A 25,698-nucleotide genomic window follows, 5' to 3' on the forward strand; every position below is an offset into this window, starting at 1 on the left:
AACTCAACATGTTATGTTTTGGTCCCATGAGCGGAAATTAAAAAAAAATCCCAGAAATGTTCCATTTGCACAAATAGCATCTCTTAAATGTTGTGCACAAATTTGTTTACATCCCGGTTAGTGAGCATTTCTCCTTTGCCAAAAATAATCCATCTACCTGACATGTGTGGCATATCAAGAAGCTGATTAAACAGCATGGTCCCTACGCAGGTGCACATTGTGCTGGGGACAAGAAAATACCACTTTAAAATGTGCAATTTTGTCACACAACACAGTGCCACAGATGTCCTGAAATTGGCATGCTGACTGGAGCTGCCTCCAATGTCATTTTAGAGAACTTGGCAGTACATCCAACCGGCCTGATAACAGAAGACGTGTAACCATGCTAGCCCAGGACCTTCACATTCACCTTCTTCACCTGCGGGGTCATCTGAGGGTGTGTGTGTGGGGGGGAGGGGGGGATTCAAACTCATTGTGAGGAACAAACTCATTGTGATTAGCTGGGCCTGGCTGCCAAGTGGGTGGGCCGATGCCCTCCAAGGCCCACCCATGGCTGCACCAGTGCCCAGTCATGTGAAATTAATAGATTTGGGCCTAATAAATGTATTTCAATTCACTGATTTCCTTATATGAACTGTAACTCAGGCAAATCTGAAATTGTTGCATTTATATTTTTGTTTAGTATACATATATTTTTTAATCAGCCTGTATGGCTTTCCTATCTTGTTTGATGTGAACCACATTCTTTGTTACATCATGATGTGTTCAAAGTGCGTCAATCTATCCCTTGTCATACAGCTGTCTGATTGTCAATTTCTAGTGTACTGACAAGTCTGAACCCCTTTCTGGGTACGGAATGATAGAAACATTATAGAGACAGTAGCTTTCTGTTTAACATCCTTATGATCATCAATACATCCTAATGTGTTTAAACAAAAAGCTGTCTTTATCATACAGCTGTGCATGGCAATGTGCAAGGGTTTGCCCAAAAATCTCTTTCTTTACTGTATTCTAAGGGTACTGATGGAAACCAGCTTCATTGTTACATCATGTGCTCCCCTCCCAGTCCTCCTCTAGACAAGAGTGGGGGAGAAACCAGAGAGCAGATCTCCCCCCTCTGCTCAGCCAGCCAATCAGATCAGCCAGCTGGCTGGAGTTGAAGGGCTCTGAAAGTATAAAACTGAAGTGCTCCTCACAGAGAAGTAGGAGCCTGAGATCTAGTAACCAACTGGAAAGGGAAGGGTGCACACTTTGCAAACCACCGGAGGATAAAAACCAACCAAAGAAACCGAGTCAACGAACGAACAAACAAACAAAGGAAAGCAAGCGACAATGAAGACAACACTAGTAACTGTGACTCTGTGTCTGGCCATTCTGATGGCCACCGGCAACCCCTTCGAGAGGAGAGGAGGCTTGGCCGCTGGCGGGAAGGAGAAGAGGGTGCAATATGCGGCGTGGGACGATGTGAACGTGATCGCCCACGGCCTGCTCCAGCTGGGTCAGGGGCTCAAGGAGCATGTGGACAAGACCAAGGGCCAGATGAGGGATATCACTGCCAAGCTGAAGGCCTTCAACGGTACCGTGGCCGACCTGGGCCAGGAGGGTCAGAGGCTGCAGGCGGAGGGCGACGCACTGAAGGCCCGGGCCCGGGGGCTGGAGGACAGGGAAGTCCAGGTGCTCAACTTGACGGCCGAGCTGAGGGAGAGGACAGAGGAGATGCAGCAGGAGAGGAAGAGGGTGGATGAGCGGATGAACAAGCTGGAGGAGAAGGTGGATGGCATGCTGCAGGGAGAGGGGCTGCCCGACATGAATGCAGGCAACTACAGCGATGCCCGCATCATTCAGGTAAGGTGGGAATCTAAGACTATTTGGGGATACTTTGTTTTTCTGTCTGAAAAAGCTATAATACAAATTGCGCATTTGATGTGAAAGGAGAGCAAACGACCTGAGAAAGTTACTACTGACAAGACAGACTGAGCTGATTTGCTGCATGTCTCCCCCTTTTGTAAGCTTACTTCTCTGCAGTTGCCATTGTATCCAATCATTTCAATTGTATGAAGGCATTACCAATTATAATTTTTTACAGTAAACAGCCTGGCCTATTCATTCACTGTGCTACATGACAAAACATCACAGAAAATAGATTAATCGATTAACATCAAGTCATGCTTAATACAGTAGGTTACTAGTATTATACATCAGTCCTGCATAATAGTTTGACAAATTGCCTATTCGCTACCACTACCCATCTTCAGAAAAACAAGTGGAGGGGGCCTTGTGATGCACTTTGATGGACAAGAACATATGGTCTGGCGTTATTTCCATTGACCCAAAGATATTCAGATTACAGTAAAGAAAGATCTCCAGCAAACCCTTGAGTCACTGGGACTGTACAGAAGGCACGCCAGTGGGTGTGTTACTATTGTGCTGAAGAGCTTGGACTACGTCTAGAGAGAACGCAAAATCTTGCCAGACAAAAAGGAACTGCACGCCTAATTTTTAAACCGTGATATTTGGAACATGGTCCAATTTAGGAAAAGGTCACGCTTGATTTTATAAATGTTTTACAGCTGCAATAGCACCTGAACTCGAAAGAATGTATTGTTATGGCCATTTTGGGGGTGGAAAACCCCGCGTTATGTAACCAAACCACCCGGTTGGAAAATACAAATGCCAGCGTTGATTTTGGACATGTGCTCCGAAGGATATGAGTTGTGTTTTCTGGATATAGTCTAGCAGTTCAATGTGGGCTAGTCATGTTATAAGTAACCTAGGCTACTTACAATTACGTCACAGGAGAAAGACTTACAGGGTACCCTTTCTGTTTTCTTTCAGTGGATGCTGGAAGCTCAGAATAAACGTATTGATGACCTGGTCAACAGTGTCCGACTCCAGCAAGATAAACTTGACAAGCAGAACGTGCGCATCAGAACCCTGCAAAACCAGGTGTGGAACACAGTCCATTTGAACATTTATCATGATTTATGCGATTGTTTTGTATGAATTATTTAAAGCTTTGTTTTCTTGCTTCCTCAGATTCAGCTGGCAAAAGAGAGACCAGCATTCAGGCGGAAACCAGAGGAGGCCGTTCACAATGGTAGCATTGAGCAGCGCGACTCACCCATCGGCAAGTAAAACCAAGCTTCATGTCGAATCCGTTGACTCAATTGACTTTTAAGACACCCAGACAAGTACTGACCTCCCGTCCCATGCCATCTGCTTAGGGACAGTAAGATGCTTAAAACTTTAACTGGAGTTGTCCCTACATTACTTGAAGTATAGGCGTATTAGCTTTAATCATCAGATTATTGTATGCACGCATTTTACTGCCCAAAACTCACGAGAAATTGTGCACAGATGATGGAATCCCAATCTGATGAATCCCAGTCGGAGCTTGTTTTTTCACAAGTTCCAGTTGTCTTGAACGCACTGAAGACATAATTCGGAGATGTCTGATTTCCCAGTTGTTTTGAACGCGACATTAGGGACATTTTTCCATGTAAATTCAACAACAAAAAATGTGATGTGATAACATTGAATCAATGTGGAAAACTGATTGGATTTGCAAAAAGTCATCAACATAGGGACATTTTGTATTTTTTTCACCCAACTTTTAACTTAAATCCGATGACATTATTTGGTTGATTTCACGTTGAATTCATGTCAGTTCATTTGTTTTGAGTCGTCAACTGACATCTGTGCCCATGGGTGTTTTTCATTGGGTTCACAGAAAATAGCATGTATTCACAGTATGAAGAAAAAGATCACATCAGGAAGTGTACATTAAGTGAGGCTACTCCCAGTCTTACTCAATACTGCAGTGCAGTAATTGTAAAGGTGATCATGAGCTCCTCCACCTACAGTACACCCTACGTCAGGCAGCTGTTCCCATCTGAAACGTACTACAGCGGCCCACTCATCACGTGGGCTTTCATCAGGGCGGTATAGAGTTGGCTCATGGTTTCTGGCAATGGAACAAGGATTAGGGCTAACTCATGGCAAGTTCCTGTTTAGTCCTCAGAGGGGTGGTCACACTAAAAATCCAGCATGAAGGGATATGAATAAATCAATATGACTATACAGGAAATTAGAAGACGTTTATATATCCCTCTGAATGTGACCTATGCAAACCATGCCACTTCATGGATGTTGGTCAGATCTGTGATTGACCGACTCAAGAGTTCATTGAAGAAGAAAGTACCATTGTTATACCATTTCAATATATTCCCTGTTAAAAACAAGTAATGTATCGCTCTCTCTCAATCCCAAGCAACATCATTCGTGGTTATATCAAAATATTTCCCGCTGTCTGATAGCCACTAAATGAAGTAGTTGAAAAGTGAACCCGGAGCTTGGAGATGCAGTCGCTCAGGCGAACACAATGAGTCCTCTCACAGCAAGTTCTGACAGCAGGATTTTTAGGAATGTTATAAAAGAAACAAGTCCTCTGGCTGCACTTCCATTGAGGGAGAGTTCAGCAGTCTCGGACAGTGTTATCTCAGGGTCACAATAGACCCCGATCACTGAGGGATTACAAATCTGACAGAGCTCGGGGAGGGGGGAGGGGTGAATTTCCAAGTCTAGTATGCTATGTTCTTCAGATTAGGTCCTCTGGGCCAGAGCCAGAAAAAAAGTCATAACAGAAAATGGAGGTGGTCTAATTTTGTCTGGTGAACTTTGCACACACATCCTTTGTTGTTTTTGATGACACGGACTGCCTTCCTTCCAGCTCTCCACTTTGTACTCCTTCCCATAAAACAAATAATCAACCATCCCTCAGGAATGTCCAACCGTTCCCCCAGATCTGTCAGAGAAGCCAGCTGTCCACCTTCTCCCCTCCTCCATCCCCATAGACCCCCGCCTCTTCAGGCCTAGATGAATGCAACTGTGCCAAAGTTGAGGAGAACCCCTGAACGCAAGGCAAACTACCCATCGCTAACCAATAGAGCTCATGCCTCGCCTAGAAGGGTCATTCCAGAAGAGGGATGTGTTGCGGTCCCGTGGTCGGTGCTCATGTTTGTACTTGAAAACAAATATAAACCAAGTCAAACCGATATTAATTGATTGGTCCCAATTTAAATCTTGAATCATAGTTTAGGCGATTGGTGCAGACAAAGAGCATCATAGCGGATAAACATACGCAGTATCTCTCAAGTCAGCATCATATAAACGTGAACTATTTTCTGGAAAACACTTAAGGTTGTGCTGTGCACCAACTCATGCCTTATCAGGCACATTACATCCAATGGGCTCCCCAGGCCTTTTGTTGACGCTGTCTCTATCCCATATAGCGACAGCATGCTCCTAGCACTCTCTGAGCATTCCCTTTGCATGCAGTGGCCATGCACTTCTGTCACTGACTGGCTGCTGTGCATGTGAGGGAGGTGTGACAAACAGGAGGGGAGGGGGAGATGGAGGACAGAAAGGGGTAGAGGAATGCGAGTTGCCAGGCAGCTGAGGTGAAAGTTTGCTTGGGAACTGGGAGAAAGGTCATGTTTACTACTCAGCAAGGAGCTGTCCCCCCCAGTTCGGGCTAGGGCACAACACATTAACTCTTTCTGTGTTAGGGTATCTTGATTGATTAACACACTTCACGATAAGGCCCCTTCTTTTTCGCAAGCATTCATAGACCCAGAGAGCTACAATGGAGAAGTCAATGATAGGGATCCCAGCAGTGGAGGCTGGTGGGAGGACCTATAGGAGGAGGGGCTCATTGTAATGGTTGAAATGGCATAAATGAAACGGTATCAAACGGTATGGAAACCACATGTTTGATTCCAATGACGGCCTACATGTGTAGGCTGTCATTGTAAATAAGAATGTGTTCTTAACTGACTTGCCTAGTAGCATACTAAAATAAAAAAAAATGGACTCTGTTCCTTTAACTCCATTTCAGCCATTACAATGCGCCCGTCCTCTTTAAGCTCCTCCACTGGATCCCAGATAGGGAAACCAGGTGGATCCTGATTCCTGAACATCTGACCTAGTTATTAAGTGAAAGGTAGACCATGTTCTCCAATAATGTCCCTACAAGTGTGAAGTCTCTCAGTAGAAAACAGTGCCCAGAGTTTTTATTTTCTAGTTGAATTAATCATTTAGAATGTATTTTTATGTTTATTTATATTTGTTCCAGTGTAGAGGAAAGGACAAAGTACTGTTAGGACACGGACATTGACGACGTGCACTGATACTAACTATTTGAGATACGGTGTGGACAAACTGTGAACCATGTTGTATTTTTGTTCTTTCAGAGATGGCCTCCGATTGCCATGAGCTGTTCCTGAAAGGTGAGACGGCCAGCGGCGTGTACACCATTCAGCCATTAAACTACCAATCCTTTGAAGTCTGCTGCGAAATGACAGCCGGTAAGTGGCGTTAGCCAGGGTTATACCCTTGTGTTCTAGTTACAGGGCTTAACTAACAATCGTTAACTAGTACAACAACCAATCTTTAGCTTCAGGCAAAAGGATAGCTCAGAAGCCCCTATAGGGGACAAGTCACCGTATAAGGTTTCCCTGTAGCGTAGTTTTTAAACACATTGTATCACTACATGTATGACAATTGGCTTTGGTAAATTGCTCATGGTCAAGACTAATCCAACTACTCTTCCTCGTTCCTCTCTGCAGAAGGTGGCTGGACTGTGATCCAGAGGCGCCAGAATGGCTCAGTTGACTTTGACCAGCTATGGCTGGCCTACCAGAGCGGCTTTGGCAGTCTGAGTGGTAAATAAATCCTCTTATCTTTTCTCATCTCCCTCACTAAATTCCACTGGCGCTAGCTAGCGAGGTCACGCTGAGGTTCAGACAGTACCACCTGTAGCCACAGCATAGAACAGTACAGCGCAGCGCTCTTGACCCGAAAACCTCCCAGTTCAGTTTGATTAACAAGTATTGATACTAACACTAATGCAGGATTGTAGATGTCAAGATCGAGGGATCAGGTGGATCTTGATATGGCAGGTTTGGCACAAACAACCATCTAATCTGCAGCTTTAATGACACTGGTGGCTTTAGGTGCCCGAAGTGACCAAATCGCATGTTCTATTCCTTTTTAAATTCCATTAAGTGATTACCGGCCTCATTACGATCAGATCTTTTAAATTAACGAAGACACTGAGATAGCTGGACACATGTATGCAGACTTTGCACACGCTGCCACAGCCACTGCTTAGGTCTGAACCCTTTCTTTTTTAATCTCTCTCTCACTAGGTGAGTTCTGGCTTGGTCTTGAGAAGATGCACGCCGTGGCCAAAGACACGGACTACACCCTCAAGGTCAAGTTTTCCGACTGGATGGACGATTCTGAGACGGTCCAGTACCCCATCCGTCTGGGCGGGGAGGAGAGCCACTACGCCCTCCACATCCAGGAGACCTCCATCGGCAACCTGGAGAGCTCCCTGGCCACCGAAGCCTCCGGCCTGCCCTTCTCCACCCGCGACCAAGACAATGACCAGAAGAGCGACACCAACTGCGCCAAACACCTCTCTGGTACGCTCCTCTTTATCCAAGTTCAAAGTACCTTTTTGTCCGAATTTGATCTTGAAGTCTCAAGATGTATCTCTCAGTAACTCAAATTTGGAATGTAGCACCAATGCCAATCTAACTAGATGTTTGCGCTCTTTCCCCAGGTGGCTGGTGGTTCAGCAACTGCGGACGCTCCAACCTGAACGGGCGCTACTTCATGAGCCCTCCTCCCAAGCAGAGGCATCAGAGGAAGCAGGGGGTTTTCTGGAAGACCTGGCGTGGCCGATACTATCCCCTGAAGACCACCGTCATGATGATCGCACCCATCGCGATCGAGAACAAGTCGTAGAGGAGAGACCCAGCAGTCTTCCGACTTTTCTCTTCTTAAACTGAAACACCTTTAGAGGCGGTTGGCCGACGAGTTAGGTTAGCGACCTGCTCATCCCAGGCCTCGCCCACTTAGGCTTCCAACAGAGCCAAGGCCATCATAAAAGCCAAAACGAACACATAGTTGAATGGGCTCCGTGTTTCCAAAGCTTTGTTTTTCGAAAGTCTTCAAGTCTCTCGGCTACAGACACAACCGAACAATGCAGAAATGTCTGTTTTAAGAAGTGAAGAAGTGCATGTGCATCAATCAGCCTTAGTGGAAATGAATGGCACAGAATGAGGCGAGTGCCAACGTGTGTTCTGTGTTCCAAGAAACAACGCATTTTCTACATGTGGAGACCCATCTGACAGATGTTTTTAAATGCAAGCGCTCTACCCAGATGTTGAGCAGTGACATACGGTGTTGTCAGCATGAACACTGCCCTCCACTGCAGTTGTACAAGTGGGGCAACTGTGGAGTTTATTAATCCGATTGTATGGACCAAAATGGTGACTGAAACAATTAGTTGTTTTCCACATGAACGTAATGGCATTAGCTATTCAAAGGCATTATGTAAATAAATAATCAATGTAAACTAGAATTACAGAAAGTGTGTTAAGAATTTTTAAACAATGGTGGTTTCTTTGTCTACATTTCCCGGTTCCTCTATGGAGCAAAGCACAATTCCAGCCTTTTGTACAAAGTCACTTTTTGATTTATTTTCCTTGCAGTTTTATTTTGAATCAAAGTAAGCTCCTGCTCCACTGTTGCGTTCTCGTGGAGACGTTTTATTCCTCAGTCATATTGACTGCATTTAAAATGACCAGAGTCGTTTCTTTCTGTATGATGAAACTTCACTGCAACCCGTTGTCACATTCTCTAGTGTTCTTTGTCGATTACTTTTAGTTTTTTTTTTTTCCTTTTATTTAAAAGCTTTAAAGAATCTATATATATTTCTGGTATTGTCTGTTTGTAATTTATATAGTCTATTTTATGTTTTTCAGTTGTAAAATTGTTGTTTTTCTTTTAAAGAAAATAAACTGATTTTTGGCTTCAATAGGAGTCAATAAAAATGATTTAAAGAACGAATACTGTTGTCTGAGCTCGGATCAAAACACACTGATGCAGCTGTAAATACAAAAGCAGAAGTGAGCCAATGGTCAGAATGAAGTAATATGTCAGACAACTCCAAAACATTCAAATGAACATCCGTAGCTAACCCAAAAACAGTCAAATGAACATTGTAGCCCAGGGGTTTTCAAACTTTTCTTGCCCAGGGACCCCATCATATGTTAGCAAAAAATAAAAAGTCATGTCTTGACTTCTCATCAGGTGAATGATAAATATCAAGTAGAAGTAAAACATTTTGAAATTAAAAGATTTGGAAGATACTTTTCTAGTTTATAAAAAGTATGAAAACTATCTTGGCAGGGGAGAGATTTTGCTGTTGTAAAGCACATTTTCTGCAATTCTAGACATATTTCCACTGAGCTGAGAGAAAATGTTGCTGATTTCCTGCAATTTATGCCTTTCTAACGCTGTGAGCCTCTGCTCAAACATATCAAAATCAATGGGCATGCTCGATTCTCCCTTTTAATTTGTTAGTTCTCAAAGATGGTATTATTTAAATATGTATAGTTCAATATCTTTTCTGCATGCTTTCTATCTGGTTGTTTAAGTTGACACTGAATTTGCCCACATAAGACTTTTCTATAAAGGAAAAGAACCCAGTAATCAGCTCCAATGACTGCAAGTTCCTCCATATTAAAGGATTTCGAGATGTTGGCAATGACGCCATTTAAATGGGCTCCCGAGTGGTGCAGCGATCTAAGTCACTGCGTCTCAGTGGTAGAGGCGTCTCTACAGACCCTGGTTTGATCCCAGGCTGTATCACAACTGGCTGTGATCGGGAGTCCCATAGGGTGCCGCACAATTGGCCCGTCGTCGTCCGGGTTAGGGGAGGGTTAGGCCGGGGTAGGCCGTCAATAAGAATTTGTTCTTATCTGACTTGCCTAGTTAAAGGTTAAATAAATGTTAAAAATCTAGACGGATGAACAGGAACAGCTAGCGTGCTAAACTGTTCCTTTAGACTTCCAATTGTGCCAATGCTAGTTAAAACAACCCCTAAATTCCTTCAAACATGGTATCCACAATGGTATTCTACTGTAGCTAGCGGAATTCATAAAAATGATCATTTTTCACATAAATTCCCCAAAATATTTTTCTCAAAGAAATAAGATCGTGGACCCGCTGCGGTACCTCCCGCAGACTAGGGTAGCCAACTCGAAAACAGTCAAGTGAACGTAGTCTTAAACCTCCATCCAACACAGATGGTAGGTTAGCATGAGATACTTGATTGGAAAATGGATAAGCAGACTAGCTAACTAATCCATCCCATTCACACACAGAGGGTTAATCAGATCTTGGCATACTGCCAGGCAGGTGATAGAGGAATGTCCTGGCCGTGCTTAAGCTTGCCTTGCGCTGCGCCCCACAGCCGAGAGACAGGCCCTAACTCTCCCAGCTGCATCCCCCATCTCTACTAGCAAATGGTTCCCAATGTGAAGATTCCCCACAAACAAACTACAGAGACAAACGTGTCAGAGTGCTGAACAGGGACGGGCTGCTGTGTCAAGGTATGTTTGCTTTTACAAAGTGAGGCTGAGTAAGGGTTCCTCCAATTAGCGGTATTGATTGAAATTGAGCTGACACAGAGCCGAGTTGTTTTTGTTTTTTTTTTGCCTCAATTTCAATGATTTATTTGCATATTACCGGGCTTGATAATATTGCATTTGATCAAGACTGCAGTACTGAAGCCATTCCATCATCGTAAAAGCAGTGAAGCTCTTGGCTTGCAACTCCCATTTTTCCACCACAGTGAGGAAACATAATATTTCACCAATTCGCCTTAAATTGCAGCCACTCATAAAATCTGGATGGAATACCTGAGGGAAAGAAAACAACTTTCCCTAGGCAGGCTAGGGTTGAGACAGAGACACGTGTTAACAGTATCCGTGCATAGTGTCTTAGAAGCACCATGCACGTGGACCTCTTGTATTCCCCAGAATTAACAGCTAAGTCATCTTAAAACAAGCTATGTCCAGAGGCTTCCTTCCGTCAACTTCAATGTCTCACACCTCTGATAAATCTGGTCAGGTGTCAGGCTTTACGGCTAATGCGCGTTCTAACACCTTCAGAGAGAGTGAGTGACAGGAAGGGGCATCCAATGCCCAATGTCCCGCTGTTCGTGATTGACCTCGATCAAATGCTAGCTCAGGTGGAGTTTTCCTTACTCAATCTTGTTCTGAGGGCAAACGGCATTCTGCCTGGGTGCCGATGTGACTCTAGCCAATTGGTCATTTTCTTGCTGTGACAATCAGGCTATTATTCTGACTTTCAAGGGTCAAAATTCACTGTCTGGTAGGGATCATGCACACATGGAAAAGAAGAACTCTTGAGATGCATTTTTCATAGAGGATGACAAATCAAATATGTTGTCGTTGTCATCAATAAAAAGGTAGCCAAAGGGTAAACCGTTACATTGACTATCCATTTGCAATAAAATAAAAAAAAAGAATACAATTCAACTTCACTCATAAACTATTTCGAGCTGCAGTTGAACGTCTCACCCTCTGAAACAGGTGCTCAAAATGGCTACCAAAGCTTCATGCGGTGGTCCACATGGACTGCAGTCTACTCAGTAACATCAAGGCATCTGCAGCGTCAATCACGTTCAAGCGCTCTCGCTCCCAGCAAGCTCAGCTACGAAACCACAAGCGTCGATCCCTGGCGGCCATGGCAACTGTCCCCCTCCCAAAGGGAAGGTGGATGCATGAGTACTCAATGATTAAAAGGTGCTTTGCTGTTCCAAAGGGAGAAGAGATGTCTTTCCCGCTCTGCAACAAACTGGGAGGGTCAAAGAGGAGAATACCTGCTCACGTGGAAAGATGAATAGCCCTGAGATGGAGCGTAGTTTCACTGTGTTTAAGATATCTATCACATCTTAGTTGACCATTGACCATTGTTATCATGTACAATATGACACATTGAAACAGAAGCGTGTCTATATATATATATATATATCTATCCATCCATCTATCTTTGTTCATGTTCATCTGTGACAAATGAAATAACAACAAAGGGCGGAGATTTCATTATACATTTATTCATCGTCATGTATAAATTTGATTCGGGTGGTAAAAAGCTGTTTAAGACTCGGCTGCTCACACTTGCATCGTTATTGCAGTAAAAAAAAGAAAATAACAGCATGATCAGAAGTCAGAAGTACTTTGGCAAATATTGTATCTTCAGAGGGCAAGCCGACACCTTGAGCAATGTAATGCGAGGCGGGATTAGAGAAAGGGCGCAAAAATGACTTTATATCAATGAGGGACTTCGTTTGACGCTCATTATAAAATAATAAGAATCCATACAAATATTTTATTTGAACAATACACACTTAAAATAGTTAATGAATGCAAGTAGAGGCAGGGTCTCTTCCTCTAGCCATTACACACCACCTCCAAGGCTTAAACTCACAGTAAGTATTATAGCTATATTCTTTCTGTCTGCCTGTCTAGATTCCTGTCTAGATTTCCTGTTTGAGGAACCCCACTCCTACTACTGACTCGAGTGAATAAAATGTAGGAAAAAGAAAAACATTTGGCAAAACAATCATGGCTCCAGTGAAGAGGAAAACAAGGGAGAGTGATTGCGGCTCAGCCTCCAGATAATGTTGTCCTCCTTTCATTCCACAGTGAAACTTGATAACACTGCCTTGGATCACCTTAGGTAACCTAACCATATCCCCCACCCTAATGTAGGGGCGAGAGAAAGGGAGAATGGGAGAGAGAGAGAGAGCAGGCAACAGAGAAAGAGAGAAGGAGAGAGCTAGCAACAGAGAAAGAGAGAGGGAGAGAGGTGGAGGCATAATGGAGTGAGATCTCCAGTTCACGGTAAATGTGGGGTGGATGGGTGTGGCTGCAGAGTGCGAGGTCTCTATGCCAAGGTTGAGGGGTTATCGGGGGGGGGGGGGGGGGTTCACCCCGTTTTCAGAGGTATTGTTGTAGAAAGTGCAGCAGCATGATCTCATAGTGTTCTCCTGACTCTGGGCAGCGAATACTGTGTCGCTCGTTGGGGTAGACCTGCAAAACAACAGAGGAAAATCAACCACTAATTCCTGCTTCAGTACATACTGTACAGCACATGTGACTCCAGCTACCTACAATCTGCAATGTTCTGAAAACCCAATATTCCCTGAAACCCATTCATACCAATAAGCTGTACAGTAATAAAGAGGCCCAAATTTCTGGTCTGCTGGCTTTCATTTTTAAGTGACAGTTTAGTCATAAATTAAGACATTGGCTTCATGCTATATAGGCGCATACCAGTGTATGCTTCTGGGCCCCACTTTGACAGCACATGGAAGAGACTGTAGCAGTATTTTCTCTAATTGTGCAACAACGTTAGGGAGAAAATAATATGGGTAGCGTAGAGATAGTTGATGCACAGTAGTTACCCAACTGTTGCATTCCAACACTGAGGCCCTACAGTATTTTAAGCAAAGCTGTCCAATTTGACAGCTGCACTGTGTTATCGCACTGTCATTACGTCAACCCAAGTGATTAAGATTATATCCAGCAGAAGCTGCTATGCCTATGGCCCAGTGTCTATACGTTATCCATAACCTGCCATTAACGCTGATTCTAGAAAATGTGAAAAACGCATTAATACATTGTAGAAAAAGTAAAATACTAGCCTGTAGCTGATATGGCTTCCCAGCGCGGATTATTTGTGACACCAGGAAGTTGGTGTGGAAAAAGTGCACATTCTCGTCGAGGAATCCGTGTAGAATCAGCAAGCGGTTTGGCCTGTTAGGACAAAGAGAGGATTTCAAAGGGATGGAAATGGACATAAAATTAGGTTCAATTATCATGTTTAAATGTATACTATACAATAGTAAGTATATCCTGGGTTTTTAAAATGTATACAGATGTATACAGGGTGTGCAACTTTCACTGGGCACGAGGGGGACATGCCCCCCCACATTCTGAAATTGCATTTTTGTTCCCCGCAGTTTTATCATTGGAATGCGATTGTTTTTTAAACAATGAGGCAATTGTGGGCTTTAGGACCATGCGGACGCCTCCGAGCAGTCGGGGAGGCTGTTTGGAGTGTTTATCCGAATGGATAAAAAAATAAACAAATATGTGTGCCCCCCCCCACTTCTAAAACCAAAGTTGCACCCCTGTAGAAATGTCAATGGTGAAACTCAATAACATCCCATCTGTCCTTGAAATTTGAGCCGAGACATTTTTCGCTCAAAACCCATGCCCGTTTTTAACCAACAATGATGAACAAAATGGAAAGTAAAACAGAATTGTGTGATCATGTTACAACACCTACATCTGACCTCGAGGGCCTACCATTATACCCAGACTACAAAAGTGTTATCTACAGTATATATGTAGGCTATTCTTATTTCTTAGATTCGTTGAATTGTAGAGTGCAGTAAATGGACTGACTCGCTGGGCAGTTTGTCCACGTGCAGAGCCACAGAGCCCTCCTCGTAGCCCTGCGGGTTGTTCTCAGGAGTATCCATGTAGCGCTCCGTGTAGCCCGTGTCGTACGCCATCCACACGGTCACCGGGGCACCCGCTATGGCCACCTGAAAGGAACAACAACATTGCCATTTTTTTCTCTCATTGATTTGACTTGTTTATTTATTTGCAGTTAGGGACAGCACAGAAACTCCCCAGATACAGGTGTGCCAAGCTTGTAGCGTCACACCCAAGAAGACTTGAGGCTGTAAATCACTGCCAAAAGGTGCTTCAACAAAGTACAGAGTAAAGGGTCTGAATACTTATGTAAATGTCATATTTCTGCATCTTTTCTTTTTATACATTTGCAAACACATTTTAAAACCCGTTTTTTTATGTGTCATTATGGGGTATTGTGTAGATTGATGAAGGGGAAAATATTATTTCATCCATTTTAGAATGGGGCTGTAACGTAACAACATGTGGAAAAAGTCAAGGGTTTTCTTTGTCATTATAGGATAGTGTGTAGATTGATGAAGAGGATTTTTTTTATTTTTAGAATAGCCTGTCCTGCTATTTCTCCCTCCACAGCCTCCATTGGGAAAGACACAATTAAGACATTGACACAACAAAACGTCACACTTCAGTTTGCGCTAATTTCCAGCATTAGTGGTTAGCGCAACACGACAGGTCGAAGCCCGATTTCTGTCAAGCAGTAATGTACATATTGACAAGAACCTGAATAGGCCCCCTATTACCCCTGAAGTGGTGGTGAGAGAGATATACTCTTGTTGATCTTCGCCACCGTGATGTGTAGAGCAGTACCACTAAGAACAGGCACCGTGAGCTAAGACTACTGATGAGAACTGCAGTGTGGAATGATGTGTAACCCACAGCGACACCATGAGGACAAACAGGGAAACTACATCTATCCAGAACAGGTATCAAATCAAAACTATCCCATCTATAGTTCAATCAATCCATAATCAATCCAGCCCACTCTGATTTTAAGGAGAAGGAAATAGTAGAGGGAAGGTAATGACACTTTGTGGAATGAACCTCGGCCCAGTCGAGATCTAGAGATTCTAGTATTCTATTGTCTCGGGAGTGGTGCCTTTAACTGTGGCGCGTCTCACCTTGAAGACGTTGGGCCTCTGGATGAGGCCCATGAGGGAGAGGAAGCCGCCGTAGGACCAGCCGTGGATGGCCACGCGGCTCAGGTCCACAAAGTTGAACCTCTCCGACACGTACTGCAGCCCCTCCACCTGGTCCTCGATCTCCACCTGGCCCTGGTAACACACAGAGCGAGAGCGAGAGCGAGAGAGAGAAAGAGAAGGGCATTAGTCACACCGATAGATCCACATGCCCAGATGGCTTGGGTAGAATGAACATGGTTCTAAAATTCACAAAAGGATTCATAGTCTGGATGAAAGTTGTGTGAGAGATATGGAGAGCACATTCCAAATAGTCACGCTGGCGCTGCCCAATGAATAAATAGTATGAAGTAATATGAATAAATAAAGGAAGCCAGCATACGGTATATGCTGCACACATGTGCTTTAATGAACACGCACAGCCGGAACAGCCTTGGTTGGCAAGGTGCAAATTTGCCATTCCTATGTCTAAAGTTGAACACGGGCGCCTTAACGCTTAACTACAAAAAGACGGAACCATTTGTATTGAAACCATTTATAAACAAAAAGCAAGATATGGGTTGGAAGGGAAATAGTTGTTTTCGAAAACCAATCCTACCATTTTGTTTTTCAGAGCCCCTTCAAACTCCAGGCCCCTCTGACAGGAGCCCCTCCCGTCGATGACCACCACGGCGTATCCCAGGGAGGCCAGGGTGTTGAGGCGCAGGTATTTCATCCCCTTGAATGAGTTATTCACCAATTGGACCTGTGGATACACACAGATACCATTTTCACACCACTGAGACAAACCTAGCAGAGCCGAGCCTCACTACGGCCGGCCTGATTCTGCATCCATCGTAGATGCTGAAACCATGCTGGAAAAGATCACTCGAAAATAAAATATATCTTAGCAAGCGCAGTGAGGTTTGGGTCAGCCCTATCGTGAACACAGGACTTCAGCCTTGTACACGTCTTGCTACTGTATGTGAAAAGCAAGGTGACAGAGCTTGGAATGGCTATTTCCTGGGTTAAACAGGAAAGCATTCACTATTATTGCTAGTTTCAAACAAGTCATAAAGGACCAGTTCCATTTGAGTCCCTGGCTCCTTTCCTAGTTCCTACCTCGTCGGTGCTCACAGGTCTGACTGGATTTCTATCAGGAATCAGACATACAAGAAAAATGGTATGTCTAAGAGAAGCCACAAACCTGCGGGCCACCATAGACAAAGAGGACTGTGGGATGCTTCTTGCCAGGCTGGAGGTTGTGAGGCTTGTACACCATTCCGTAGAGCTGGAAGCCCGACTTTCCTGGGAAGTCAAAGATCTCCGGAGATTTGTAGTCTCCTGGGCAACCTGAAATACACACAGCGAAATAAGTACTGATGACATCAATAATTGACGGACATAAAATTGCCCACCTAGTTTAAAAACTGCAATCCGGGATTAGTTTTGCAGCAAAACGACAGCCCTGCTACTCGTTTTAGTATATAGCTGAGGGATGGGGCTGGGGAAATGTATCCACTCTCAAATTCACGAATATATATAAATAACTGAATTGAACATCAAACAGATCCCAGATTGTAGCTTTAATAAATCTGTGGCCTTATGGCATCACCACTCCCCCCAACACAGCAACCAAGCTACTACCCCTTAGCTACCCTAGTGAAAGATTCCTGGTGATGCCACTGCCTTGAAATAATCACCGCTCGGCCTCAACTCTACTCTAAATATTTATATATTGATTGTATTTTAGGAACAAAAAAAAAAAGAAGACAGCCGACCTTCACATTTCCTCTTAATTATGCAACATGTACTACGCACAAAGTATTACTCCAAAATAGACCAATGGGATTATTTAATAAAGATCTGGATTTAGCTTGTTTTTACCTATGGTGCAAAGGTCACTATGAAACACCCATGACCTCGTTGTAATGACGTAGTAAGATATGTTGCTTTAAAGCAATGAAATAGTGGAGTATTAGTGAGTCATACATACGGGTTGGGCCAATCAGAAGTGACTAAGTAAAGGGCAGTCTAAATTCAAAGCATACTTTCTTCTTCTTTTTTTTTTTACGCCATCCCTCCGCACTTCATTGAAGTAATCCCAGATCTAACACAACTGGATAGGAGCAACTCAGAATCCCTTGGTAGAGTTTACCCCTATCCAGTTAGATCAGTGAATGCCTCAAGGAACGAGGAAGGAAGTCTTTGAAAGGGGTAATCTGCAATCGCTACATACATTTTTGGACTTTTAAAAGGAATGATATATACCCATTGATTCTTGAAGAGTATACAGTGCATTCTGATTCAGAGCCCTTGACTTTTTTCACATTTTGTTACATTACAGCCATATTTTTTCCCCCTCATCAATCTACACAATACCTCAAAATGACAAGGTGAAAACAGGTTCAGACATTTTTGCAAATGTATTGAAAATAAAAACTGAAATACTTTATTCACATCAGTATTTAGACCCTTTGCTATGAGACATCAAAAGTGAGCTCAGGTGCATCCTGTTTCCATTGATCATCTTTGAGATGTGGACTCAAATCAAGTTGTAGAAACCTGTGGGAAATTCAATTGAATGGACATGATTTGGAAAAGGCACACACCTGTCTATATAAAGGTCCCACGGTTGACAGTGCATGTCAGAGCAAAAACCAAGCCATGAGGTCAAAGGAATTGTCCGTAGAGCTCCGAGACAGGATTGTGTCAAGGCACAGATCTGGGGAAGGGTAGCAAAAACATGCAACCCACAGTGGTCTCCATCATTCTTAAATTATTCTTAGAGCTGAAGATTCTTCTTAGAGCTGAAGATTCTTCTTAGAGCTGGCCAAACTGAGCAATCAGGGGAGAAGAGCCTTGGTCAAAGAGGTGACCAAGAACCCGATGGTCAGTCTGACAGTGCTCCAGAGTTCCTCTGTGGAGATTGGATAACATTCCAGAAGGGCAACCATCTCTGCAGCACTCCACCAATCAGGCCTTTATAGTAGAGTGGCTAGACGGAAGCCACTCCTCAGTAAAAGGCACATGACAGCTCGCTTGGAGTTTGCCAAAAGGCACTTAAAGGACTCTTGAGAAACAAAATTCTCTGATCTGATGAAACCAAGATTGAACTCTTTGGCCTGAATGCCAAGCGTCACGTCTGGAAAAAACCTGGCACCATCCCTATGGTGAAGCATGGTGGTGGCAGCATCATGCTATGGGGATGTTTTCAGTGGCAGGGACTGGGAGACTAGTCAGGATCGAGGTAAAGATTAACTAAGCAAAGTACAGAGAGATCCTTGCTGAAAACCTGCTCCAGAGCACTCAGGACCTCAGACTGGAGCGAAGGTTCACCTCTAACAGGACAACGACCCTAAGCACACAGCCAAGACAATGCAGGAGCGGCTTTGGGACAAGTCTCAAAGTCCTTTAGTGGCCCAGCCCAGACTTGAACCCGATCGAACATCTCTGGAGAGACCTGAAAATAGCTGTGCAGCAATGCTCCCCATCTAACCTGACAGAGCTTGGGAAGATCTGCAGAGGAGAATGAGATCAACTCCCTAAATACAGGTGTGCCAAGCTTGTAGCGTCATACCCAAGAAGACTCGAGGCTGTAATCGCTGCCAAAGGTGCTTCAACAAAGTACTGAGTAAAGGTTCTGAATACTTATGTAAATGTGATATTTCCAGGTTTTTTTTTATACATTTGCAAACAAATTTTAAAACCTGTTTTATCTTTGTCATTATAGGGTAGTGTGTAGATTGATGAATGGGAAAAAATATTTAATTCATTTTAGAATTGGGCTGTAACATAACAACGTGGAAAAAGTCAAGAGGTCTGAATACCTTCCCGAATGCACTATAACATAAATGCATGATGAGGTAATGGAATGAGGCCTAACCCCTCTCATCCAGTCACCCTTACCTGGGGCTTCCATCATGCTGGCCCAGCACCCAGGAAGGAATGATGTTGATTAAACATTATTGGAACGAGGCCTAAACCCTCTCATCCGGTCACCCTTACCTGGGGCTTCCATCATGCTGGCCCAGCACCCAGGAAGGAATGATGTTGATTAAACATTATTGGAACGAGGCCTAAACCCTCTCATCCGGTCACCCTTACCTGGGGCTTCCATCATGCTGGCCCAGCACTCAGGAAGAATGTTGATTAAACAGTATTGGAACGAGGCCTAAACCCTCTCATCCGGTCACCCTTACCTGGGGCTTCCATCATGCTGGCCCAGAACTCAGGCACCATGTGGAGAGGGTCTCCCTCTGAGGCGGTCAGCTTGTAGACGTGGACACAGGGGGGAGTGCTTACGTTACTGTAGTGGCTGACAAACATGTCAAAGTTCTGCCGAGAGAAGAGAGAGAAAGCGGGATGGGAGCGAGCGAGAGAGAGAGAGAAAGACAGAAGAAGAGGGGAGATACAGTGATAAGAAGGAGAGAGAGAAGGAGACAGAAGAGATGAGTGGCAGTGAATGAATCTTCTTATCGTCACATCGGAGACAGAACGTCACTGGGCCCTGATTTCAAGCCAGCTTTGCTGCTCATCTCATAAAGTCAGAGGCACACCTGAAACAAATCACACAACTGATCTGAGACTAGCAGCTTCAGAACCAACTCCCTGTATATTTCAACATGGGTCCAGATGCCCACACAACAGGCCACACCCCACGACACAGCATTGTCTACTCGGCCCAATCTGTTCACAGCCAGGGCAAATCCCTTACATCGTAGCAATGTCCATCAATATCCTCTCAATGTCTCTCTATGACACACACACACACAGAGAATGACCAGATGGTTACACCGTATGACATGGGCAGTTTCACAACACTCCCTGATGTAACCAGGCTTCTCATAGGGAAGGGATCACAGCTGTCCCTCCCTAAGGTTCTTGTGCGGCATGATCTGATGAAGCGTGGGTAGAGGATGATTAAGTGCAGTGTGTCAGAGGTCAGGGTTGTTGCCGTGTTTTGACGGTACTACCTACTGCAGCAGTGTTGTTTGGCAAGATGGCTAGTGAATGCAATGCCAGGCGACAGAGGGCTCTATTCCACCAAAACCTGTAGCTCGGTTTCAAGAATGCATTTTGCGGTGAGAGTTGTAATTACAGGGGTGCCGGAGGGGGGGGGCTAGGCACACAAAGGTTTCCAAATAGCACCGAAAGCCAGGCAGCCCATAAGCGTTACAAAAATCTAAATGCTGACCTAGCCTACTACTGTTAGCTCAGTCCCAAAACAGTAAACGTATACTCCCTACCTTGCGTTATTAGGGAAAGGGCTAAGGGTAATGCTAACGTTAGCTAAATCATATTTTGTCGCGTCCGTACCTTACTTATGGAGCAGCTGTGGGAGAAGCCAGGCTTGGTGAGTCTGACCACGTCGCCAGGGGACTGATAGCTGACCACATAGAGGTGGTGCTCCAGGGGAGTGTCTCTAGTGCCCTGGAAGTACACCAGCTTAGAGGCCTCATTCACCCAGATCTACAGGGACAGAGGGAGGCAGAGAGATACAGAGTGAAAGAGAGAGAGAGATACAGAGTGAGAGAGAGAAGAGAAGAGAAGAGAGAGAGAGGAGAGAGAAGAAAGTATGAGCGAAGAGAGCGATGAGAGAGAAGAGAAAGAGAGAGAAGAAGAGAGCGACAGGAGAGAAGGAGAGAGAGAGAGAGAGAAATAATTATTTTGACGTCAGAAAGTACATTATAACTGTACAATAGCGTGGGCACACACATACACACACACACAAATCCATTAAAAACATATTCAACACATCAGATTATAAAAACACAGCGACAAGAAGGGCTTTAATCTAATGAACTGAAGTTACTACCTTGGAGCCATGCCTGGCCAACACCTCCCACTCTCCACTGGTCAGAGTCACCTCCTCCTTGATTGCACATTTAAAGTCTCCTGCAGAGGAGGAAGAGACCATCGAGATTTGAGATGCTGTTTTGACGTCTTTCATTAGCATTACTTGACCGACAGTGCGGCAATCTGACGCCCCCCTGGATGGCGACCGCAGATATTTCGAGGTTCCATCCTATTTGCCTTCAAGATCTCGCCATTCAACTTAAACCGGCGACACATACAGATCGGTGATTAGCCCGAGGAAGGAAGGACTAAGCCCGAGTCCTGGATCTGTTTGTGCTGTGACATGGTGATGACAGCAATGACATTGGCAAGACGGCACAAACCGATCTGAGACTCAAGGCAATTTGACGTTGTTAAAGGTTCTTCGTTCTAATGACTCACCCTCTGTATGTGTGTAGTTTCCTGACCATTGGTAGCAGCCTGGTCGCAAAGTTGACGTGATTTTGTACAGATGGCTGAAGCTCGTTTTGGATTCATTCACCCATATGAAGGAGAAGTCGTCCTCGGACGTTTGAACGAACGGATAGAAAATATCATGAACCTGGAGGCAACAGAAAATCATGGCTGTTATTCGTTTGTCGTGGCCCAACTCTTCCATGCAAATATACACCGAGTGTACAAAACATTAGAGACACCCGCTCTTTCCATGACACAAACTGACCAGGTGAATCCAAGTGAAAGCTCTGATGCCTTATTGATGTCACTTGTTAAATCCACTTCAAATCAGTGTAGGTGAAGGGGAGGAGACAGGTTAAAGAAGGATTTTTAAGCCTTGAGACAATTGAGAAATGAACTGTGTTTGTGTGACATTCAGAGGGTGAATGGGCAAGACAAACTATTTAAGTGCCTTTGAACGTGGTATGGTAGTAGGTACCAGGCGCACCGGTTTGAGTGTGTCAAGAACTGCAACGCTGCTGGGTTTTTCACGCTCAACAGTTTCCTGTGTTAATGAAAAATGGTCCACCACCTAAAGGACATCCAGCCAACTTGACACAACTGTGGGAAGTATTGGAGTCAACATGGGCCAGCATCCCTGTGGAATGCTTTCGACACCTTGTAGAGTCCATGCCCTGACGAATTGAGACTGTTCTGAGAGCAAAAGGGGGTGTTCCTAATGCTTTGTACAATCAGTGTATATGTCAACATACACCCTCAATATATAGTGACTGTTTTACATGTAACGTTTAAGTCATTTTAACAGACACTCTTATCCAGAGCGACTTACAGGAGCAATTAGGAGTTAAGTGCTTTGCTCAAGGGCACACTGACAGATTTTTCACCAAGTCTGATTGGGATTCGAACCATCGACCTTTCGGTTACTGGCCCAATGCTTTTAACCACTAGGCTACCTGCCAACTGTCAATTCAATAATCAAACTCAATAGGCAAATGTTCCAAGAGTAGTTCCCAACAAGCGTCAAACCTTTATTTTTGAAAGAGCACGGATAACCAAATCTAGAGTCTTATGATTCATGGTACACATAATACTAACCACATAATCTGGTAGCTACAATTGTCTCATATAGTACAAAACGGGTTAAATTGAGGGGCCCCTCCATTACCAAACCTTATTCACGTTCCATCATAACAAAATGTTTACTTTCCCTGTTCATGCTCAAAACAACAACTGAGATGTGCCCAGCCTCTTAAGAAGTGCCATCCCCAGAAACTCTCTCTCACATTGATCCAGATGTCGGTGGTCTCCTCGTAGACAATGTAAGGGTGGACGTCCTCGGGCACGGCCTCCAGGCTCTCCTGTCTCTGGGCCGGGTCGTCTGTGATGGGGATGAAGAGGGCCGGGGGAAGCAGGACCAGCTGGAGCCTCTTCTGACTGCGGTCCAGCAGCACGGCCCAACCACTGAAGAGGGAGACAGAGAGACACTTTACCTCACTGACTGGATCCTATACAGTACACCAGGCAAATGCAAATTTGAGCCATGCGTCCTCCGGGATCGAACCCGGGTCTGTAGTGACTCTAGCCTCTAGCACTTAGACCACGGCGCCCATTCGGGAGCCCCCCCAAAAAGTTGTCTGAACAAAAAATAAATATGGAACTGGGAACTAAGGGGCCTAGTCCAAACCATGAAAATCAGCCCCAGATCATTATTCCTCCTCCACCAAACTTTACACTATTGGGGAAGCTAGAGTTCTCGTCCGTTGGACTGACAGATGGTGAAGCATGATTCATCACTACAGAGAATATGTTTCCACTGCTCCAGAGTCCAATGGCGGTGAGCTTTACACCACTCCTGCCAACGCTTGGCATTGTGCATGGTGATCTTAGGCTTGCGTGCGGCTGCTCGGCCATGGAAACCCATTTCATGAAGCTCCCGACGAACAGTTCTTGTACTGACGTTGCTTCCAGAACCAGTTTGAAACTCGGTAGTGAGTGGTGCAACCGAGAACTGATGATTTTTATGCTCTATGCGCTTCAGCAGTCGGCGGTCTCATTCTGTGAGCTTGTGTGGCCTACCACTTGCGGCTGAGCCGTTGTTGCTCCTAGACGGTTCAACTTCACAATAACAGCACTTACAGTTGACCGGGGCAGCTCTAGCAGGGCAGAAATTTGACGAACTGACTTGTTGGAAATGTGGCACCCTATGATGGTGCCACGTTGAAAGTCACTGAGCTCTTCATTAAGGCCATTCTACTCTCAATGCTTGTCTATGGAGATTGCATGGCGGTGTGCTCAATTTTATACACCTGTCAGCAAGGGGTGTGGCTGAAATAGCCAAATCTACTCATTTGAAGGGGTGTCCACATACTTTTGTATATATAGTCTATATGTCTACTGGAACAATGCGGTCATATCCTGCATAAGAGTAATAGTAGTAGGCACCTCCATTAGCACAGCTGATTGATGGAGAGAAAATAATTATATATTCACAGGAAATTACTTTACATACCCAACTTATCAATCGCCAAATTTCTTTCATGATACATCATGTACAAATATAATGTATATTTCTTTATTTTTTACTAAATGTTTTATTGTTGGACATAAAAGACTGTAAAAAAACACCAGCAAATAAGATCCAAGTTATTTCAATTTTGGAAATCTTTTCCCATGCATAATAGAGAGAGAAAAAACCTGAGGAACACCTTCCTATTATCGAGTTGCACCCCCTTTTGCCCTCAGAACAGCCTCAAATCTTCGGGGCACGGACTCTATAAGGCAGGGGTGTCAAAGTCAAATGGACGGAGGGCCAAATAAAAAAATCAGCTACAAGACGAGGGCCGGACTGTTCGAATGTTCATTGAAACATTTTTAAATGACGCATATAGTCTAGTGAACCTAATTGAACCTACTGAAAACCTAACAAATATATTACAATATGATCAGATAAATAAAGCAATATTTTCTTATGGCTCTGTCAGTAATCTTTAATTTTCAACAGACACAAAAGACAAATTTCCTTTATATAAATATCCCCATAACATGAACATTAAATGAAAGAAACCGGTATTCAAGGCACCATCAGTAGACTATATTTTCTATTTTAGCAAAAGTGGGCTAAATTTACTTCAAAGAAAAAACAATAATAGCAATTTTCTATCATCCACTCAACTGAAATATTTTTAAAATATAATTGGATTGAAATACAAAAAAATAAAGTGCAAAAATCTATTAATCAAAAACAACACTTTGTTTAAGGAGAAGTAACATGCAGTGAAAACAAATATTAAATTTTAACTTTTAAACTTGAACTGAGTAAAAACTCTAAATATGTGATTGCACAGTAATGTTCACTTGTTTGAGGTTGAGGGTGATACTTGGTGGTGTCCCATCTTTTCCACAAGTTCATCAATGTTCGGGGTAAGGCTCTGAGCTGAAGAAATCCTCAGAATTGAGTGGAGGTGTTCAGCAGTAAGTCGACTTCTGTGTGATGTTTTGTTCAGGTTCATCAAAGAAAACAGTTGTTCACACAGGTATGTGCTGCCAAACATAGACAACGTTTGAGCAGCCTGGATGCGCAGCTGGGGCATTGTGCCGGGGAGGAAACGGGCGAACTCCGCAGCACCCACTGCCGCATATTTTGCCCTCAGTGCATCATTGCATTGGAGGTCAATCAACTCCATTTGGAGGTTTGGTGGTGAGCTTTCCACGTCAACAGCAAATGGGTTACCGAGCAGTTCCAACCTGCTTTTTTGTGCTTCAAAGTCAGCAAATCGGCGTCGAAAGTCAGCGGCAAGCATACCTATTTTATCAGCCAACTGTGTGCTCGGGAACGCACTGGTAGAGAGCTTCTCTTTCATGGTCTGGCAGCTGGGAAAGTGGCTCAAATTTTCTTTCCGCATCTGCGTCTCCCACAGAGTCAGTTTGGTTTTAAATGCCTT

At 44.1% G+C, this 25,698-nt stretch overlaps 2 protein-coding genes across 3 annotated transcripts in view; one reads left to right on the forward strand and one right to left on the reverse strand.

The window, feature by feature from the left end:
• The first annotated feature begins 1,181 nt into the window (after positions 1-1,181).
• LOC110530122 (angiopoietin-related protein 4) lies at positions 1,182-8,919 on the forward strand. Its single transcript, XM_021612951.2, has 7 exons — positions 1,182-1,845; positions 2,836-2,946; positions 3,037-3,127; positions 6,252-6,365; positions 6,627-6,722; positions 7,209-7,487; positions 7,628-8,919. The coding sequence occupies exons 1-7, from the start codon at positions 1,333-1,335 to the stop codon at positions 7,810-7,812; spliced, it is 1,389 nt and encodes a 462-aa protein (XP_021468626.2). The 5' UTR covers positions 1,182-1,332; the 3' UTR covers positions 7,813-8,919.
• Positions 8,920-11,975: 3,056 nt separating this feature from the next.
• Positions 11,976-25,698, reverse strand: part of LOC110530121 (dipeptidyl peptidase 9) — a 29,308-nt gene continuing 15,585 nt past the window's right edge. For both annotated transcript variants that reach the window (XM_036985679.1, XM_036985678.1), the window contains exons 11-21: positions 23,041-23,218; positions 21,743-21,902; positions 21,321-21,400; positions 20,822-20,974; positions 19,705-19,840; positions 16,710-16,855; positions 16,122-16,268; positions 15,506-15,658; positions 14,355-14,497; positions 13,589-13,700; positions 11,976-12,974 (exon numbers count right to left, since the gene is read on the reverse strand). In XM_036985679.1, coding sequence (XP_036841574.1) covers positions 12,882-12,974; positions 13,589-13,700; positions 14,355-14,497; positions 15,506-15,658; positions 16,122-16,268; positions 16,710-16,855; positions 19,705-19,840; positions 20,822-20,974; positions 21,321-21,400; positions 21,743-21,902; positions 23,041-23,218 — 1,501 coding nt within the window. In that variant the 3' untranslated portion in view covers positions 11,976-12,881. The remainder of the gene's footprint in view (positions 12,975-13,588; positions 13,701-14,354; positions 14,498-15,505; positions 15,659-16,121; positions 16,269-16,709; positions 16,856-19,704; positions 19,841-20,821; positions 20,975-21,320; positions 21,401-21,742; positions 21,903-23,040; positions 23,219-25,698) is intronic.

The sequence above is a fragment of the Oncorhynchus mykiss genome, chromosome 8 (assembly GCF_013265735.2).
Source record: "Oncorhynchus mykiss isolate Arlee chromosome 8, USDA_OmykA_1.1, whole genome shotgun sequence".
NCBI lineage: Eukaryota > Metazoa > Chordata > Actinopteri > Salmoniformes > Salmonidae > Oncorhynchus > Oncorhynchus mykiss.

Bases quoted from the DNA above. Each gene is read 5' to 3' on its own strand.
- LOC110530122 (XM_021612951.2), top strand. From the start codon at position 1,333: ATGAAGACAACACTAGTAACTGTGACTCTGTGTCTGGCCATTCTGATG. The intron at 1,846-2,835 runs GTAAGGTGGGAA...GTTTTCTTTCAG, and splicing joins GCGATGCCCGCATCATTCAG to TGGATGCTGGAAGCTCAGAA. The intron at 2,947-3,036 runs GTGTGGAACACA...TTGCTTCCTCAG, and splicing joins TCAGAACCCTGCAAAACCAG to ATTCAGCTGGCAAAAGAGAG.